Source organism: Opisthocomus hoazin, chromosome Z (assembly GCF_030867145.1).
Source record: "Opisthocomus hoazin isolate bOpiHoa1 chromosome Z, bOpiHoa1.hap1, whole genome shotgun sequence".
NCBI classification, from domain to species: domain Eukaryota; kingdom Metazoa; phylum Chordata; class Aves; order Opisthocomiformes; family Opisthocomidae; genus Opisthocomus; species Opisthocomus hoazin.
Window position 1 is genome coordinate 47,442,684 of NC_134454.1, and position 20,961 is coordinate 47,463,644.

Genomic DNA, 20,961 nt, shown 5'->3' on the forward strand with positions numbered 1-20,961 from the left:
GCAAGTGATCGAGGAGAGGAGCCACTGAGCTGGAGGTGTCCTCCTTTCCTTCTCAGATTTCCCAGGGTAGATAGAAGTGTTTTTGAGGGCCATTGCAAAGAAGGTTCCTCATTCTGGAGTACTTCTTGCCTGTGTCAACTGGTACCGACTTGCTTATTGCAGAATTTGTCTTTTCCTTGGGAGCTAAAGTAAGTGATTAGTTAGAGGAAGAGTTGGAAGAGTAACTGGTTTCAGTGCAGTGCAAGAAGATGCTTTGAGAATTTTGGAAAAAAGCCGTTTTATCCCATGCATTAAAACGTTCCAGTATCTATATACATATTCATAGATAGATAAGTAAATAAAGATAGATAGACTCGCAGAGATTTGTAAAGTCACTGGCTTTGGAAAGTTACCTCCCTCAAAAAACATGTGAACAATGTATTAGTAACCTTGTATAGGGACAAAAAAATACAAAAGGTGAGTTGCACTTACGGCATTTGATCAGTAGGTATTTTTGATAAACCGGACAAATAACTGTTTGTCCCAGTAACACTGTCTGTAGCTGCAGCAGATTCCAGATGAAGATGGGTATATAAAAGAAGCCATTCTTTTATCTTACACAGCTGGTCTTGGACGAACTGGCACGCTTATTGCCTGTTATATTATGAAGCATTATCGGATGACAGCTGCTGAAACTATTGCCTGGATTAGAATAAATAGACCTGGTTCAGTGATTGGACCACAACAACACTTCCTGATGGAGTAAGTAGATTGACTATAAATGATTTCAAAAATAGATCTAGATGTCTTTCTCTTCTTCTTTTATTGTACACTTAATGATCTTTGGTGTTAATTTGTTGTGCTTGGGGCTGCTTTTTCTGTGTTATTGTAGCAAACAAGCAGAACTTTGGACAGAAGGAGATATTTTCCGTGCAAAGTTGAAAAGAAAACGTAGAATTGCAGTGACAAGAATCCTGTCAGGAGTAGATGATATTTCAATTAATGACACGAGAAACAGGAGAACCATCCGAAAGGACATTGAACTGGTAACCACCTGAATACTGTGCTCTTGTAAAAGTTGTAACTGCTGTTGAGATCATATCTCAGTTTCCAAACAAACCTGTGGGTACAGTAAAACTTACGTTAATCAGATTCTTTTTCTGTTTGCCGTTTTTAAATCAAGAGATAGGGTGCAGAAAAACATTATGGGCAGCAAGTATGAAAATGAAATGCAGTACACAGGTGAATTAGGGGCATTCTTATCATACTTTAATAACTAGGTAAATATTAGATCAAGAAAAGTACTCATGATTTGCAATCAAAAACACTGAATTTGTTTTAGATTGTCTGTTACTTCATTATCTATTTAAAGGGAAGGCATGAAAGGTTTTTTGCTCTTTTTAGTTTTGAAGTAATTGCAACTTCTATAATACCTTTTGATGATGCCTTTTAAAAAGTAGTACAGCTGTTCTAAAATGGCAAGTGAAGAAGGGAAATGCTGTGCTTTATTGAAGATTGTACTGTACGTAAGCAAAGACTTGCTAATGTGTTTCCACTGTTTTAAAGGTAGACAACATTCTGATGCATGTAGTTCATGACACCACTTAATGGTCTACAGTTTTAAAAGTGGCAAACAGGAAACTGGAAAGAACAGAACTGTATTTATGCAAGTGAATTTCCTTTGATTTTGTGTCAGCAAACTTTCCTGCTGAGATAATTCTAACTTAAGATTTAACATAAGGTTAATTCTTACGTGTGTCTCTGTATTTTAATCTTGGTTTATCCCTTCCCTGTCTCCACTTATCCAGTACAGTGACGAAGATGAAACTAACTGTGTGACACAAGGTGATAAACTTCGTGCTCTGAAAAGCAGAAGGCAGGCAAAAGCTCAAACTGCATCTCCGGTAACGTAAGTCGGTTTCTGAATGTATAAATGCCAGAAATACTTTTATCCTCTTCTTTATGCATAGTTCCCTTTGCCGCGAAAAGTTTTGTGTCAAGGCTGCTTTTACTCATTTAGAACAAGCATGAGAGTCACCATTGCTCTGAAGGCTTGGTGGGCACTAAGGAGGCCGGAGAACTTGTTAAAGAACTGCATTACTCAGTTTATAGTTTCCTGCATTATTTTTGATTCCAGTACTCTGCACCTTACACACTCCCATAGTGTTCCTGATTGCTTGCTTTTAGTTTAATCACAAACATTCCCTTGTCTTTCCTGCGGTAGTATGAAAATGGAAGAATGTGACTTTGCGTGGTGGTGTTTGATCGGCTGAAAGAAGGTATACGCTGTTTTTTTGAAGTGAAGTCAGCTGCCTAAGAAGAAGAGTCGAAAGAAGAATCTTTAGCTTCATTTCATTTCCTCTTCCTTGGAGAGGAACTTTCTGTAAATCCTGTGGGCTTTGGGATAATGGCTGATAGATCTGGAAGGCAGGGAGTAGCACTGTTTCAGTAAATAAATTCAAAACGAGTGCATTTCTGTTGGAGAACACGATGTGCTAGTCTCTTTATTTTAGACAAGTGCTGAAACACCACTTGTAAAAGGAAGTTTGTAGTCATCCTTGCATCTGTTGTACCTTGTAGCAACTGTAGGTGGAAAACCTTTTGTCTGCCCATTCATAAACTACAAGAGAATGCAAGACTTGTTATCTCAATCTCATTTGATTGCTAGGAAAGGAATGATGACCCCTGGCTGTCAGATTTTTGCAATTAATACAGCACCAGAGTCACAGACCAAAAGCAACTTGGCTTTTGTTGTGCTGTCTTTCTGTAGGGGATGGTGCTGCTAGCTGGTGGCCTTTGTTTGTTTTTTTTTTTTTTCTTTTTTTAGACCAAACAGTGCTATCAGACTTTTGGAAAACATGCGAGGTTCGTAGTAAGAATGTGTTGAAGATAAAGCAATGTGTCTTTGGAAACCCTCACACATTGCTGTGTATAAATTCTGCTTTTGTTTTAAAGAATTCTCTTTTGTTCATGCTCATCATTTACACAGGCAATCATACAAGAGACAACAGATTGGAAACAAAGCCTGTACCAAACTGACTTTAAAAAAAAACCAAAACACATCACCTCAGTTACCTCAAATAGCACAGTAAAAAACAGCTACCTTGCACGTTAGTTTCTAAGGCACAGAAGTGCCTTAGTTGCCACTTCATAGTATTTTTTCATGAAAGGTACTTTAAGTCATTTAGTAAAGGTATAAAGGTTGTGAAAGATCTCATTTATTGTATGCTCCATAGGATGAAAGTGGGTTGCATGATAATCTATTCAGAGCCATTGTCTTAATATGCAGAAGGCCTATCAACTATTAAAATACTATTCCATTCATGAGGCATTCTGCAGCATGACTGCTCTAATTAAAACTAGTTAGCTTATACTTCTGTAGAATTAAAATAATTGATCTAGAACTATTTTTATAGTGTGCATTGTGGCAGAGGGAGTTGGAATTTCCCTCGTCCTCTTCCCCCGAGTTATTTATATGGTTTGCAGCTTGTTCTGAAATAATTTGGTGAAAAATGAATGCATAACTTCTTACATTCTTTGTATAATTATTATTAAACCAGAGTATCGCTAGGAAGATTTGGCTGCCCTGCCTGAGTCAGAAGTCTTCCCTAATAGAAGAGATGTCAGTCTTTTTTCCTTTTAGTTGAGACTGTTGAAAATAATTGATGTTGCAGTGAAATTGATCAGTTTAATCTAAGCAAACAAAAAGAAGCTTGTAAATACTGTATGTAGTTTTATTTCACAGAAAAGAAAAAAATAAAAGCAAAATAAGAGCACCAGAAGCTGGGACAATGGCAATCTTTGAGAGCTAGAGGCATTGCTTACATTTCAGTTTCAAGGGACATGTGTATAACGTTTGTTAATGCTTATTGAAGTTGTTTGTATAAAGTCTGTATGCTTTGATGAATGGATTCTTTGTGTATGTTTTAATTAGCAATATTCTGTACCTTTGACAAAGGATTATGAATTAGCTTTTGCTGCTTTGAACACAGGAAGGTAATATACCCCACCATCTGGATGTTTACAGAAATTGTTCCTACAAACTGATCTGTCTCTGATCTGATGTTTTAGTATTAAAGCATATGATTATGAAGTAGGATGTATGAATACAGGCTGATCAAACTGCGTAAGAGATGGCAGTTAGTGGTCAGAGACGTACTGCTCCAGCATGCACTTATTTTTGAAAGAGCGATGTAGACTTTCTTTGGAATAGACAACTTTAGTGAGGATTTCAGAAAATTTGCTTTGATTCCAGCTACACGGGGATACTACATTTGGCAATTTATGGTTGCATGGATTGTTACAGTCACTTACAGAAAGTAAGAAAATGCTTGGCAAAGGTTATAGAGCAATATGCTTTTGAAGAACTTGAAACAAGCTGAAATGCACCAATAGCTTTTGCTTTTGAATTTTTGTTCATCTTTTCCTCCCCCTCCAACCCCTTTTTTAGATGGCTCCTAGCTATGCTGGTGTCTACACTGTGTAGCATTGTCATCTGGTGGATTGTTTGTGGCTCCCTTCTGCCCAGCCTGCTATTCTGTCTAGATGGTTTAAGAACATAGTAACCATCAGGACCCTCTGAGAGAGAGCCACTGTGTAAGTGTCCCATTCCATTTCTCTACAATAGCTCACACTTTCTGTCTAGTATGTCTCATAAATGCATGTTCTCATATCACGTTTCTTAGTCGCTTTGTTGCAAGAGTAAAATTTCACTGCTCTGGCTTTGTTGTATTTTTGTATACATTATTTGGAATAACTGATTTTTACGGCTGGCTTGCAATACAAAAAGGTGCAGAGCTTTTATAATTAAGATAATTTATGATTTTGAAGCCTTTCTTCTCTGCATGCCCCTGCAAATAAGCAAAACTCTATCTGTAAAGAGGGAAAAGTACCACTTTAGAGTATGATCCTATCCTTTGCATATTGCAGATGAAGATGTTGGCTCCAGTTTTACTGTGAAATTCATGAACTTGCAAAGGAGCTTAGTTTCCCAAAGGATGGTTTTACTCACGTGAAATGCCAGGAATTAGAATTTGCTAGAAATGTCAGTAGGTCCTTGTTTTTACTAAGAGATTATAGTATTATATGCCATAAGAGGCAGTAAAACGGTACTTCTTTTTTCGTTTTTAACGTAACAGATGATGAGGCAGATTGCAGTGTTAGGTCAAGGCTCACTTGTTTACCCAGCCAATCTTGTTTCATCTTCTTTTGTCCTCAGTCATTTTTTTTATAGAGCTCGATGAGACTAGTTAAATCCCTCCTTTCTGTTAGTTGGATTCAGAAGCTGAGTAAAGCATTAAGAACATATTAGTTTGTTGAGTACAGTTTTCACTCTTTCTCCACTCTGCTTTTGTCAGAGAGGCTGCAGTGATTGCTGCGCCTCGCTTCCGCTTAAAAGGTGCAACCTTTCCATCAAATGACAACTTCCGTCTTTGGGCCAAACAAAACTTCAGTAGTACACAGAACCACCAGGAAACCCGAACAGGAACTTTTTTGCTTGCTACCATGTCTCCCTGGAGCTGCTGTACCACCACCACCTTCCAAGCGACATGGGTACTTTGGGTGAATACTTGAAACTTTGCTACCCTCAGAGGAAAAGTAGGTCAGAAAAAGCATTTTACACCAGAGTACTATGTAAGAAAAGGCATTCTGTCCCAGCAGAACATTAAGGTTAAGAGTTTTGTTCTTCTTGCCTTTGGCCTTGCAACTTTTTGTCCGCACTTTTAAAAAGCGTGGAACTCTTTCTGCTGAAGTAAATGATCTAATAACTAAAGAATGAGAACTGAGGGGCTTGTGGACAACTTAGTTATCCTATTAGCCTTAGCTGAGGTCATCTTAATCTGTTCCTTTGGAGGAAAAAAAATAAAAGAACTAAAGGTCCCTTCAGCTGTGGTTTTTTTTTTTTCTTTTCCCATTGGTACCTAACTTTGTCAAAGGACATGCTTAAATGAGAGATTTGTTTTCAGAATTTTGCAGTATTTCTTGTCTCAGTATTTTCCAGAAGTCAGACCTCAGATTTCTAAACACAGACTGAAAAGCTAAACTTAAAACACTGGTTAAAAAAATGAAACAACCTGTCCTTTGTTTTCCTGTACTGTAAGATAAATTTCTCTCAACTGTCATCCTTTCTTTCTCTTATGGTTTCTGTGTTCTGTCTAAAAAGTCTCTTGCCAGAGGGAAAGAGAAAAGACTGTTCGATGTTGGTAAATGTGTGACGGTGCAAGCAGTTGGGTTACTGGTGCTGCTGCCTCATACCCAGGATTGACAATCACACAGTGTTGGTTTATGTTCAGGAAGAGAAAATGCTTAACCTTTTCTTAAAAGCTAGACTAACGTTCTCTCCATTATGCAGCTAGTGTCCCTTGTGTTTTAAGAGATCAAATTATCAGTCAGGATTGTGAATCTCTCTGGGCTAGCCTGGCAGTCCTGTTGGCTGGAGCCCTCTAGACTGAAGAGTATCGCTCACTTGTTGCCTGTCAATGATTTGGAACAGTGGTAGAGGTCTCAGGCCTATTTTCTTAAAAATCGTGAGGTGATGAAGGAGAAAGCAGTATTGCTTTGGCAGACCTCATGTAACAGGTAGCCTTGGCAAGGGTAAAATGCCCATTGCAGATCAGAGAGGACGTGCTCCTGTGTAACCTCTCTTGCCCTCATTCCTACCTAGGAAACGGTAATAATTTTTCTTTTAAAAACACTTGTTGTATGGATTGATTTCTCTCCAAGGTGTATTACCTTGCTGGCATTTCAAGTTTTGAGGATTTTGTCTCGTGTTGTGGTGTTTGGGCTTTTGTGTCCTGGTGGTGTACCTGTCCCTCGCCCCTGCTCCGAGTTAAATGGTGAAAAAAAGTTGTGAACTCTTTAGAAGATGATGCTACTGACCCAAACACTGTTCCATTTAAGCAGGTTTTGATTTGTTTAGAGGCCAGTATATTAGCTTGAATAAGAAACTAGTGTATAAAATAGTGGGGTGTTTGGGGAGTATATTAGGTTTGAAATACCAAGTGATGCTTCCGTTACAGATTAACTGGAGATGAAAAATTCTTACAATATATGGATTACCTATTTTAGTAGCATAGCTGTTGCAGCATCCTGTAGTCTTTGTTCAGGAAACATTCTGCTGCTGCTTTTTTTTAAAAAAAAATGATCATATTTTATTGAGGTAGAAAACCTTTGTGTGCATCAGAAGTGCTTTCTGCTGGTGTTACTGAAGTTGTTTGTTGTCATGTACAGCGTGATGTGCTATTTTACATGAATAGTTACAGAGCAGTAAGGTAGGTGTCCTGAGGATCTTACCCTTCTCTAACATAGTTTGAGATTTTTTTTTGGTGCTGAGATTTTGGGAGGATTTGCTTCACTGTGGCCTCATCTCATATCCGTTATAAAACCTATCTACCAAACCTGCTGTCAAGTGAGGCTGCTAGTCTAATTATGTTAAATCAAAGTTACATACGTTAAAGATAGTTTCTTCTCTTAACTTAAATATGCCGTAGCATTCTAATAAAATCTCTGATAGCACCAAGTGCTGACAGCTGGCTGGGCCCAAAGGCAACTCTGGTTGTGTGGTTGTTACACCATGTCAAATGATGGTGTAAATGGGACCTTTCCTGTTTTCCTTGAGGTGCCATCAGCCTTGGAAGTCTAGAAGTTTAGTCTGATTTAAACATGTCTGTCTGATCATTCAGAAAATGTTTTGTTCACAAGGGTTTCAATTAATCCTTACTCTTGGGTAGCCATGTGAAGTTGTGTGTCACTGACATGTAAAAATGACATGTACTGAAGAGCAGATGATGTTAAAAGTTCTACCATGCTCACAGCTGGCTCTGAGCTGATCCCATAAGCCAGCTCCTTCTCCCCCTACCCTTTGGTAGGTACAACAATCTTAAGAGGATGATGTTGTGGTTGGTTTGGTTTTAAGGTGCAATTATGTATGATGACTATTTTTGTGATTCACGTTCCCATTTAGAACCTTTTTTCTTTCTTTGTTTTGAACCAATAAAACGAATTTCTGTGGGAAGTAAGGACTGATATGGTGAAAAGATGAATATTTAAGTGTTTGTGCTCAATGATATCTTAACACTTCGTAGTGTTTCAGTTCATATTAGATAAGTATATAGGTTTAAGTCTTGTATACTGACCTGTTTTCTGAACTACTGGTGTCTGGAAAGAATGGATACCTATAACAGAAAGATTATAACCATTATATCACATTCCAATAACTTTTGCTTTCTTTTATATGTACATTACATGCATTTTATACAGAAATACACTGTGTATATATATATAAGGAGAAAACATTATTTTCTCCACATTTCTCTCTGCATGAGCAGTAATAAACCAGCATATGCCATGATTTGGTTGTGCTTATATTGCAATCACTAAATTTTACAGGGTTAAGCCAGCTTTGTACCTTTCTGTTCAGTCCTGGAAATTGCTAGTGGCACAGATAAAAGGTACAATGCAAGTTTTTTTCACCAGCGGTGTTATTTTTAATGCTTTTTTGAAAGTGCAGTAGCCCGAATTTGTTCATGTTGTATTACAACTGTGGTACTGAAAAGAGAATTTTAAGTTTTAATATGAGAACTTCTTAGAACTGATTTACAAGAAGAATAGAAATGATTACGTGAACTTCCAGGTTTTGAACATTTTCACCTTGGGCATGCATGCAAGGAAAACAGATTTTTGTTAGAAGAATTAGTTTTGTCTACAGAAGCATGATATGATATTGAAGGTATCTGGTTTTGTTTTCAGCCTCTTGAATAACCGATTCCTCCGACTTTGAATGTGTTGCATTTACAGCAGAATTTGCTTTGCATTTTGGTAGTACTTACCATTACAGTCTTGTATCTTATCTTGGGAGGAAGACTGTTTGGTTTGGACTTTTGCAAATCAAGTGACAGTATTTTGCAAGTCTGAAATACAAAGAGATTTGTTCAAGTAGAAATTTAAAATACTTGAATTTTGGGGTTCTGTGGTCATCTGTCTGATAAACAATCTAGAAGTATGTGGTAAAATAAAGCTGCTGATCAGTTTTACTGCTGTAAAGAATTATAGATGAAATTGTGTTGTCTCCAATACATAGCTTAATTCTGGTATCAAACCCATATAAAACTGTGAAAGCATAGGGGGTGTTTTCCATTTCCATTTCTATTTTTAGTGTATATGTTACTTATGAAAATACTCATATTTTCTCCCATGTACATCGGTCCACTTTTGCTCCAGAAGTTACGTTTTATGTTCACATCTGGGATTCCTTGAAAACACCTAATTCAGAGTATTAATCAGCCAGACTGCAGTTTATACAACTTAATGAAGGTTTTAATTTCCAGTCTAATATAATCTGCTGACACACATGGACTCAATGAAGCCTCAGAAAATTAAGAGTCTAATAACAGCAAGGGAAAAAATCAGTAATAGCTAAGTTACTCTTAGTTCTGAATCTCTAAAATGATGCAATGGTTTTATAGCTGGAAACTTGCACAGGTGGAGTGACTGGGGAATAGACATATAAAATGATGCACGGAATAGATATCTCTGGACTCCGTTGACCAGTTGTCACTTTTGTCTCCATAGTATTATAATTTCACTACAAGTATTTAGGACTACAGAAGGCACCGTCTCCCTACAAACCAGTTGGGTAGTGGCTAAAAATAGTTGTTTGCATTTCACAATCTGGAGTTCTAGGATTTATCTGCCTGTTTAGGATATAGTCAATGTATTGCTCTAGAGTCTCGGGAGAAGCGGTTGAGCACAACCAGCAATGTATAGCTGAGGTTTGGGTATGGTGTAGTATTTCCCTGTAAGCACAAAATGCCAGCATATGCACTGTTTTTCCTAGCTTACTTGAAAGGAATATCTCTTGGTTAATTGCAGGAGATTTAGACTTCGATATTCACAAATTGAATTACTTGGCTTTTTTTCCGAATTTGTTTCTGTGTCAGTCTGGAAAATAATGTATGTTTTTGTTGCATACTTCAGATTTTCTCTTTTTTTTTGTTATGATGCAGTAATTTAAAATACAATTTCTCGGCTATTTGTCTTCCAAAAATCTAACAGGAAATTCAAACCCATAAATTTAATCCATTCTTTGAAAGAAAAACAAACAAACAAAAAAAAAAAAACAACCCCAAAACAAACTGCTATGCTCCTAATACGACAACTTGCATTCCGACAATTATAACAAGGATGTTACGAAGAGAAGGATGTGTTTCAGGCAGAACAATTTGCTTTTCAGAATGGTTTGTGAAAAGCCAGCTGATACTTGTTAGCTCTGCTGCAACTGTAATATCATCTTTTCAGTATTTTGCTAGAAACTTTCAGGTTATGTAATCTTTCTTTTTTCCTACTCTTTTCAGAGTAATTCTGCAGTCCAGTGTTCAGAAAAATAAAACCTCTGAACCTAGCATTTCTGACAGTACAGACATTACTAAAAGAACTACCAGGTCTGCTGCAAGAAAAAACAGTTTAAAAAGGTGAGAGTTACCCTCTTTACAGATCCAGTAACTGTTCTCTAGGCAAGTGCTTTGAGCTGGCATATCTGTTGCTGACAGGAGCTATTGCCACAGTTCAACTTCACCTTCTAGCAGTGGGAAATGAGAAACAATTTTATGGTTCATGTCATATGCTGAGAATATCTGGAACCTTAAATCTGATGTCATTTGTTTATGTTGCTCAGTCTTTCAACTTTGAGAATTTTATATAGCAATTCCTAATGTGAGTCAGAATTACTGAAGGTGAAGGATTTTCATAACAAAAAAACCCTTTTCTTTACCCAACCTTTGCCTGGAGTAAGAGGTGGAAAAGTTGTTCACACCATTAAGTCAATTATTAGTCAGTACATGAAGTCAAAACTAAGAGGAATTTGATGGACAACTGAAATGCAGTAGTAGTGGAGAGCTGAGGTGTATAAAATGCATGTGTATACTGGTATGAGATTTTGTACTGAGACTGAACCTGTTTGGTAAAGCTTAATGAAATTTTAAATTCGGATGGATTTATGCAAAACTGAAAGTGTCTTTTGGCCCAGAAGCAGGGTAGCCACACTACTGCTGTGTTTCTTTGTGTGTGCATGTGTTCGTGCCTCTGGCAGCTCTCCAGTTCATTATCAAAGGTGAGTCTGGGAGCGTAGCCTAAAAAGATTTCCAAGCAATTTCCAGTGGTTACAATTGGCCAGAATTTGTCTTGTGCTTAATAGAGAAAAACTTTTGAATGGGTCTGTCAACTGGTGAGGAGACTTCCTTTTGTTGGGAAGAGTAAAAGGTGGCAAAGAACATGTAAAGTACTTATGTAGCTTGATTTATAAATACTGCTGACAGTTCCAAGTTCTTGTGCAGCTTTTTCCCCACAGAGCTTTTCTTTCCCCGTCCTCATCCTGTTACCGTGAAGGTAACAGAAGTTATGAAATATTCGCTCTATCAGGTAACAAGTAGTTATTAATAGCAGACTGCAGTAAATTCTAGCCATAGATTTTTTAGCAGTGGCTATGTGAATTACATTTTGATTTGTATAAGAATATGTTAAAAATCTCTTTTTCATGAAATGTATGTTTTACTAAAAATCTGAAGTATTTCTCATGGTTTTCGTGTTTGGATGGCTGTTTTTTCTCTCCCATTTTGCATCGTTTTTATCACGTCAGTTTCGGTCCAAACAGATTGCTGGGATTCTGCCTACTGTTTTATTCTTCAAGCCTCTCCCAGTTTTAAGCTCCTTGCACCTCTTGGTAGCTGTGTACACACACGTGCAATTGAACAGAGATTTTTCAGTTGCTGGAAAACACACCTCCAAGCTGATCTTTATGTTGTGTGAGATGAGAATACTTATCCTTAGGAGGAAACAACATCCCTAAAATAGAGTTCATAGAAAATTTCCGTTATTTTGAAAGAAATCCTTTATGTGTATTGCCAGATTTATGACTCTGAGGACCAAGGATCAGGCTGATCTCAAACTTCATAAACTTATTTCATATTTTAATGGATTTTCTAAAACCTCTACCCCAAATATTTTGTTCCATATACTGTTTCTTTTCTTCTAACTTTTAATTTCAGTCACTTTATGCTTGGATCCAATAATCAAATTTGTCCTAAATAGTTATGTCACAGTTCTGGAATCCTTAATTGTCTTGTCATCTGAGAGGGCTAACTGAGTGCTGGTCCCTCTAAACCGTATTTCAGTATGACTGTACAATTTCATGGACTTAGAATGCAGTACCTTGTTGTTAATCTTGTAGATGTCCTTTTGTTTTCCCTGTAGCAGTTGGCAAAACCTCACTCATTTTTTTAAAGAATCCCTTTATTTTTTCATCTAAGTTGATTTTAATTTCTTGAAGTCTGTGCAGTTTGCATTACCTCACAGTGCTCAAATTGGTTGAGCTATTCCAGATCAAGTGGATTGCAGGGTACAGATTTATTAATAAATTGAGATCATGCCCTAAAACCAACATCTGTCTTTGTCAAGACCTTGTTGCCTTCTCTGAACTTTCGACATTACTGTGTACCCTTACTCTTTGATGTCTGATATGTTCCAGCAGAAACATCTTGCAGTATCTTTACATTAATCTCATTTGTTGCTGCTTTAGGTCATTTTAGTGAATTCTTGCTGTAGATGAATCACATTTCTGACCCATCCTAACGCAGTATAATTCACAGAGCTGGGTAATTCATTTGCCATTTCATCCTTCAGACTGTCGGAGACACTATCATAGAATGCTCCCAGAATTATCTTTCAGCCAAAACAGCCATTTTACAGCTAAAGCACTCTGTTCCATCTTTGCAATGAAAATCTAGGGAATTTCAATCTTACTCGTAACATTCACCGCATTTCCTTTGCGGAACATCTCTAGATGTCAGCTGCCATCTATGAAAGACCAGTACTGGTGGGCGTAACACAAAGCTTGTGATTGAAATAACACTGTTGTTGAACTGCAAGAAACTGCATTACTAGAGCATTATCCACAGTCGTCTTCTGTGAATGCCCTTGTTTCTCCAGTTAAGATGTCCTCCGTGTAAGCTTGCCAATTACTGAGAAGTTTGTGTCTGTATTTTAACAAGGTGCATAGGTCTGATCCAAACCAGCTGAATCATAGCAAAACACAGATGAAAGAGTCTTCTCTGTGTTACCACACATAACAGAATTAAGATTAGATATGTAGTAACTAGTTGATTAAAAAAGAAATCTTGAATGTTGAAGGAATTTTGGTAGGTAGAGGTGCTCAAGAGAATGCAGGTCAAGTTATTACAAAAACATATTTGGGAGTATGGGGGAAAATGTATGAAAACTTACTTCTTTTAACCAGAAGGGTATATCACAAGAACTAACAAAGAGGAATACACTTTAAAAATCTCATATGCTTTTGCTTTGCTGGGAATTGTAAAGCAGCCTTCTGTACCCTTGTTCAAACACTGAAAACTACCTGCAGCATTTCAGAGCTTCTCTATGTAATCTAAATCTAGCTTTAAAAAAAAATAATGTTTCTTTGCTATTCTTTCTACTTTTCCTACAGTCTGATACCGCAGAGGGAAAGAAAGAAAAGGAATGCTTTACAGCAAATACACTTAATGAAATTATGGTACTTTGAATCCTCTGTTGCTTTTCTGTATGGAATGGAACCTTTCTTCATACTGTCTGCGATGAGACCAGTCCGTGCTTTCTTTACAACCAATATTGCTGTGTTCTTAAATGCAGTGACTTTTACCTTCTGTTTCTTTCTTTGAAGTATCATTTGCTCATTCTACGTTGCCAAAAACATTTGCTTGAAATATGTATTGAGTACATATTTAACTTTTTTTTTTCTCAAATATGTTTTATTTCAGCAGCCAACCCATCCCAAGGACTAGAGCAGTATTGCGTTAAATTTCAAATAAGCAACCAGTGTTGAAGAAGATATTCAGGAGTGTAGGGGATATGACTAGAGGGGACTTGATGCAATTCAAGGAAGATTACTTTGGCTCCATTTTCAGCAGCAGAAGAAACAGAAGAATCTCTTCCGTACTTGTAGAATAAAATGAACTGTCAGCACGCTTGGTAGACGCTTTCCTAATGTGCTAACACTTCCTCAAACAAAACCAACAAAATCTGTGTACATTTAGACTCAGGTGTAAATACTTAAGCTCTCTATTATAAAGAGAGCTTGCTAGTATGTATGATGCATGTGTATAAATTGTGATGGCAATCACTTAGCTGCTGACTACCAGAAATGAAAAGATGGCAGGAGCTTTTAAATATATTAATCTGTGTTGTCCATTCAGACTGGGCTCAAGTCACCACTTGAGACTGAAAATTAACGACTAAAGCTTTTTTCTTACAGTATCGATACTCTTCTGTGTTAATTGGCTATCCTTTCTTATTTTCTATGAAGTTTTTTATGAAGCCTCAGTATTGAGTACACAGTGTAACTACTGTCCACCAAAGAGTGCTTTATTTTCAAAGGTTGTGTGGTCTGTTTATTTTGAAAAAGCTAACTATAACAATTAACTTGGTTTTAATAGTAATAGATTTTTAGTTGTTCACAACCAATGGCTCTTTTAACTAGTTGTAATTGCTTTAAATCAGGTATGATTTTAAGGGGGAGGAAAAACAGCTTACAATTTAAAGCAGTGCTGTCATTTTGAAATGTCATTACTGTTTCCTTTTCCTGTCTGCAAGTCTTTTAGGTGGAACTTCAGATTACCATATCTAAAAGGCAAGAATTTTTCCTGGGCTTTATTGGTACATTTTATATCATGTGGATGTCACTGGGTTTTAGCTTTGAGACACTTAATGAGTGCAGCACAAAAAGAAAGGGAAAATGAGCTTGCTGTACTACTGAGATTGGTAGTGGAACTCTGGGGCAAGTATAGTTTTTAACATCTAATTAACACTTTAAAAACTACAGCTTACCTCTGTTAAAAAGCAGTGTAATTTTTAAGGGAATGTTTTAGACTGAAATTGTCATCTGCTACAAGACTGTCTTCAAATGCCGGCAGCGTTTTTTGCCTACCACTTTTCACATTATGGAATCTCAAAGCTGGCTTTGCAGTGATGCACCCTTGTCTCCCAGCTAAGTTTATAGCCGCATATCCCTCATATAAGGACTGTTACCACATAGCCTTAAACGATAGTTACCTGTTGATTTAATGACTCTTACAGTAGAAAGCAGAAGAAATGGAGAGATCTGAAATGTTAGCAATGGAATGACTGAAGTTTTTAGAGATTACCTCTGCCAGGGGGGAAGGCTGAGGGAGCTGGGCTTGTTCAGCCTGAAGAAGAGAAGGCTGAGAGGGGACCTTATAAATGTTTATAAATACCTGAAGGGTGGGTGTCAGGAGGATGGGGCCAGTCTCTTTTCAGTGGTGTCCAGCGACAGGACAAGGGGCAGTGGGCACAAACTGAGGCACAGGAAGTTCCGTCTGAACATGAGGAAGAACTTCTTCCTTCTGAGGGTGATGGAGCACTGGAACAGGCTGCCCAGGGAGGTTGTGGAGTCTCTTCCTCTGGAGATATTCAATACCTGCCTGGACAAGGTCCTGTGCAGCCTGCTGTAGGTGACCCTGCTTCGGCAGGAGGGTTGGACTAGATGACCCACAGAGGTCGCTTCCAACCCCTACCATTCTGTGATTATAAATGGACAGGTTCAGTGACTGAACTGCTTTCTGTTAGGCTGGTGATTTTTGAAAGCCAGTATGAATAACCACACATGGGCTTGAAAACATTTTGTGGCAAGAGCACCGTGAGTTGGAGGGGAAGCAGGATGTGAAGTAATTAAGCTTAGAGGTAGCATCCATGAGTTTGGATAGTCAAAATCTGCAAATATGAATACAAAGCAAACAGAAGCCACTTGTGTGGTGCACAGTAAAGGACCACTGAGGCTCAGACCCCAAATATTTTGTGTTTTCCTCTTAACCTTCACCCTTACCACCCTTACCAGAGAATTTCTGTTAGGTGAAAAGCACCTAAAAGCAAGGGACAGAATTCACCCTGATGTGGTGCTTAAAATTTCATGTCCTTTTTTTAAGTAAGCTCCTTGTCCAAAAGCTGAAGTACAGGTAACCACAATAGTAGGTATATTCTGCAAATATGTATGTGTTTATTTTTGAAGAAAATTCTTGTTCTGGAAGGCAGAAGGGATTAAACTAGTGAAGTGAGAGGGTGAGAGTCAAAACAAGGAAGATGTAGTAATATTTATTGGGTTTGGCTTTGCCCTTCTCTCAGCTGAGCTTCCTCTTTTAGCATCTTTGTTTTTAACCTAAAAATAATCAGTCTGTTTGACAGCCCTTCCAAATCCCAAATTGGAATTTGCCTTTTTTAAGTAACCAGTACAGCCATTAGCACTTTCAGGTTCATCAGAAGTAAATCTGCATAAAACAAGTGCACAAACACACACAATAGCAACTTTAGCTAAACCAAAACTGCATGTTTGGCATGAATGTGTTTCAGCATTCCCCTTCCACCACCCAGTATCTTAGTGAGAATCACATAAATGTCAAAGGGATTTTACATCTGAACTCTCCAAACAGCCTTATATGGAAAATTTAACTCATTACCTCATTGTGTCCCATCTGACTGTATTGCTTAGTTTGTTCTTCTGAATTTTTAGTACTTTGTCTAGCATTTTTATTATACCATACCAAAGCTGTCTTAAGTACAAGAATGAAGAGTGGGCATGGGTAGAGGGAGTCCTTGGTTTCTAAATCTTCTTTGAAGTATTATGTGCCAAAATAGAATGTATAGCGGCAGCTGCATCATCATTGTACCACGGAGCAGCTAAAGGAAGTTATTTCTGCTGTCATCAATTAGGAGTTTTTTCTTAGAAATTCTTTACCCTCTTCCAAATACATAATAGATGGAGTCTCCCTCGATCTCTTATTCAAAAGTATGCAACGTACTCAAAACCTGGAATGTCTTGGGTCAAATCAGAGCTTCCATTACAGCATCAGTAACTTCACTCAGATATTAACCCAGACGTTGTCTTTTTGCCCTAGTATGACAACAGAGGAAGTGCTGCTGATTTAAAACAAAAAAAGTAAGATTTGTAGGGACTCCTGCATTAAAATGGAAAAAAAAGAAGAAAAACATGATGTTCACCAGGTTGTTGTACTGCAGTTTTTATATTAATGGTTTGCAGACTGTTTGTCTTGCATAAACTCATGTACAGACTATCAAGATCTAAAATTTCTTGACTAATCAGTACTGTTCATCCTGTTTATTTTTTAATTGTATATTTCTAATCATATTTTTTTAACTTGGATTGACAGAATGGGAGTTTATTTTGCTGAAGGTATTTTTAAGATAAAGCTTCATATTATCTTGTAATATTAAGTAGTTCAATATGCATTTGTGTCTCTTGAAAATACTGCATAATGTATTTGATTTTATACAAAATATTGGATAGTGAGAATTGTAAACATGAACTGTGTAAAATTAAAAATAATCAAAGTTTGTTTTGTCACTTTACTTTCAGCATTCTAAAAAAATGCAGCACAAAACCATCATATCTGTACCACACTGACTCATACATGCTCTGAAAAATAATACAAGAATCTCGGCTGCCTGAAAACCTTTAATTGAAGCACAAATCCTTAAAATACGTACTTTTCAAATTTAAAAAATACAGAAATTCTGGCTCTACATTTCAGGTGCTTCACTTTGGAAAACAATAGTATTTGAATTGTTGGGATACTGTTACCCAGTGAAAAATGTGTGTTAATTTGTTTTCTTCCTCTACGATCATATAGTACTCTACTTTTGGAAATAGGCATCGTATTAGTTGATACTTACCGGAAAGTGAACGTTTTTCAAAAGTAAAACTAAATTTTCAGGAACACTTCTTTGTGTGTAAGAGTTGGTGGTGGTCTAGTTTGGCCTTTAAAAAAAAAATCCAAACAGCAAAAAATATTGACCAACTCAAATACCCTTATCTTACTTACATTAGAAAATGCAGAATAGTAGATCCTGTTTGGCAGGCAAGTAAACTTTCACTTGGTGTCTTTGCAGCATTTTATAGATGGAAAAATCTGCATTCATCTGTTGTAAGGTGACCCTTTCTGAACTGACATGAATGTTTAGACATGGTTGCCTGCTGAAGAGGGAATGATGGGTTTTGCCTGGGGGAAACATCGGTTTCTGCAGGTGATGTCCAGAGGAAAACACAGTTAAGCCCTGCCATACCACTAGCGATTCCCTGGCACTGGACAGGGATGGGCAGAGGACTAAAAAATCCTACCAAGAACAAGCAAACGGTGGCCCAGGTCAAATCCATTGACAAGTTAGTGCACTGCAAGAATAATCTGTTTACAGTATCTCTGTGTAAATTAAGAGTTGGCTCTATTTAACCTTGTTGCTGTTACAGTTTCTACCTAGCCTCTATAGTAGACAAAAATATGCTGTTGCAAAAAAGCAGTGCCGTTTAGAAATAGCAAAGGCTGGTGATAAAAGAGAAATCACTTGCTTTCAGCCAAATTCACTGAGAGCTTGTTGAGGAGGAGATGTTTGCTGCTTCTTGCATTTGTGTTCTGGGGTTGGTTTCACGTGGGTGCAACTGACCAGCAAGCCTCTAAAACAGAATAAAGATGAGAGGCGATAGGCAAGGGTGATGTGCTTGTGAAGGTGAGGGAATGACAGAGGGTGTGACAGGCCACAGCTGCTGCGGAGACGCAACACAAAGGGGAGCGGAGGGTGGCCTTTCTTTCAGGTAAGCTGCTGCCAACAGCGGAGTGGATCAGCTGGCGGTGTAGAGGTGTCTCCCCATTATGCCCTGACAGGACAGGGAGCAGACACGTTACCCCTGGCAGCAGCTGGTTTTAAGGCAAGAAAATTCAGAGGGATTGCTGCCCACAGTAGGCAGATAAGCACTATGCAAATACTGAAGCAGACCCACTCTCACCGTTGCTGGGAGCTTGCTTTTGCCTCCTCCACCAGTGCTTTGATACCATTCTCTGAAGATGGTTTTCCATTCAGTGGAAGGACTCGGCCGCCTCATTACCCCTCCTTCAACCAGAGTTTCTCTCCAGACCCAGTTGTGTTTGTTCCCAGGTTTGAGTTCTGCCATTACCAGATTCATCTTTCATTTTTCCTCCCAAAATGTCATGCTCCTAGGACTGAATCTCTACCCAGTGCTCACAGCAGGTGACATTTGTCCTGGTGTCATGCTTCTAGGTGCTTTTTGTCCTTTTCTTCCCCACCAACGTCATCTCTGTGTTTAAGTGAACTATTACTTAATGTTGGTTTGCTGGGTTTTTCTCCCCCCTCACTTGCAGGGTTCCTTGCCTTCATCCCACTGATCGGACCTCTTCCAGCCTGTGGTCTCCCTTCCCTTCAGTGGACACTTCATTGAAAAGGTTACTAGGTTTTATTTTTCCCACGCTAGCTTCCAAGGTCCAGAGCCTTTGCTAGAGCCAGGAAAACCTCTGAAAACAGCATTCAATCCATTAAATCACAGAAATATAACCAAACCACTAACAAGCACAGGATTCCTGGATTGTAGTATGTCATCTTATTTTTTCTCTTGCCAGGTGAGAATAAATCTGTACCTTGTTTTTTACCTTTTGGCAAAGCTATCCTGCTAATTCAATTAACATTATGCAAAACTCCATATCTTTCATTCAAATAGTAACCATTGTACAAATCTAGACAGAGGAACTACCACTTACAGCAGCTTATTGAGTCCTGTAACTAGCTGTAAAACATTGTAGCGACAACAGGACACACAGAATGTGGGTATTCAGGCTGGCTACCTAAACAGGGAGTGCAAAAACTTTATTCATTAACCACTAGTTTGTCTCAAACATAACACTGCCATTAAATGTGATGCAGTATCTAAAGCTGATCTGAAGACGCAGCTATCTGCAGGATCTGTGGCATCACATATCCAGAAAGGCATTTGTTAGCAGACAAATAAAACCCCACTGAAGATTAAATGTATTTCACATTACATTCCAAGAAAGAAGCAAAGTGTAACAGTTGTTACTTTTTCCAAAGACTGAAGGTTTTCCCCTTCCAAACAGGAACTGTTCAGTACTTGGCCAGCATATGTTACTGAAAGAGAAAAGCTCTAATTCCATACCTGTTACTCAGCGACTGAAATGTACTTTTTCTGCAAAGATAATCATGTTTCACATTCAATTGTTGATCCAGTGACAATGAGTCAGTGTTACATTACTTTCAACACTGCATATATATGAGCTAACATAAATATTTATGTGACTCTGTGTGTATGCGCACATGTGCCTGTGACAGCTCTGAAAGGAAAAAAAAATAGCTTGAACATTATGTAAGAATAATCTTAATGACATACATGTGCTAACTAGGCGTACAGGTTTTGGCTTTGAACCCAAAGGCGGCACATAACCCCCCCGCTCTGTTTTCCCATGAACAAGTGTAACCAGAGCTGAAAGCTCATCTCCCGTGGGCTCAACTGCCTGATATTCCTACTTGTCAACTGAAGTCTTTTACCAAGGCGTTTTACTTCTGAGTCTTCTTAGTTACTCTTTACTATTCTTAGGGTAAGCATAGAGATTCCTCTCCTCTTTTCTTTAAAGGCACTTTCATAGTAATATACCCTTACCAATCCTATAGCACACTACTACGTATGATTCACATGGACCACAGAGTATCAACACTACCATATATAAATGACAGTTGTGGAGAGAGTTGAATCTTTTCTTTGCAAGCTAAACCAGGAGTGACTGTTAGCAGCAGACGTGCTTAACAGATACAGCAAATTTGCTACCTTAAATATGACAGATGACTGAGATTTAGTAAGTTCTCTTTTCACAGCTAGGCAAAGGAATCGGATCCCTGTCACCACTTACAATTAATAATTTCTTCTCTATACTTAGACACTATCAACTAGAGAAAGTCTTAAGCCATATCCAAGTCTCAGACTGAAAAAGAAAATTGTCACACCTAGCTGCTCTAAGACACTTTTGGTTTAATGAACAGTAACCAACTACACTAAACCTCATTCTCACAAAGTTTTGGGTTGGGTGGGTTGTGGTTTTTTGGGTTTCGGTT

At 38.0% G+C, this 20,961-nt stretch overlaps 1 protein-coding gene across 9 annotated transcripts in view; it reads left to right on the top strand.

Annotated features, from left to right (window-relative positions):
* The window catches only part of CDC14B (cell division cycle 14B), a 47,673-nt gene extending 30,312 nt beyond the window's left edge, over window positions 1-17,361 (top strand). Inside the window, exons 10-14 of one of the 9 annotated variants that reach the window (XM_075447326.1) lie at window positions 603-741; window positions 872-1,025; window positions 1,788-1,888; window positions 10,332-10,448; window positions 13,785-17,361. In XM_075447326.1, coding sequence (XP_075303441.1) covers window positions 603-741; window positions 872-1,025; window positions 1,788-1,888; window positions 10,332-10,448; window positions 13,785-13,824 — 551 coding nt within the window. In that variant the 3' untranslated portion in view covers window positions 13,825-17,361. Of the gene's footprint in view, window positions 1-602; window positions 742-871; window positions 1,026-1,787; window positions 1,889-2,203; window positions 2,273-4,429; window positions 4,576-10,331; window positions 10,449-13,784 lie in introns of those variants that run through there. The other 8 variants (XM_075447319.1, XM_075447321.1, XM_075447318.1 and 5 more) reach the window with 8 other exon arrangements.
* The last annotated feature ends 3,600 nt before the right edge of the window (window positions 17,362-20,961 follow it).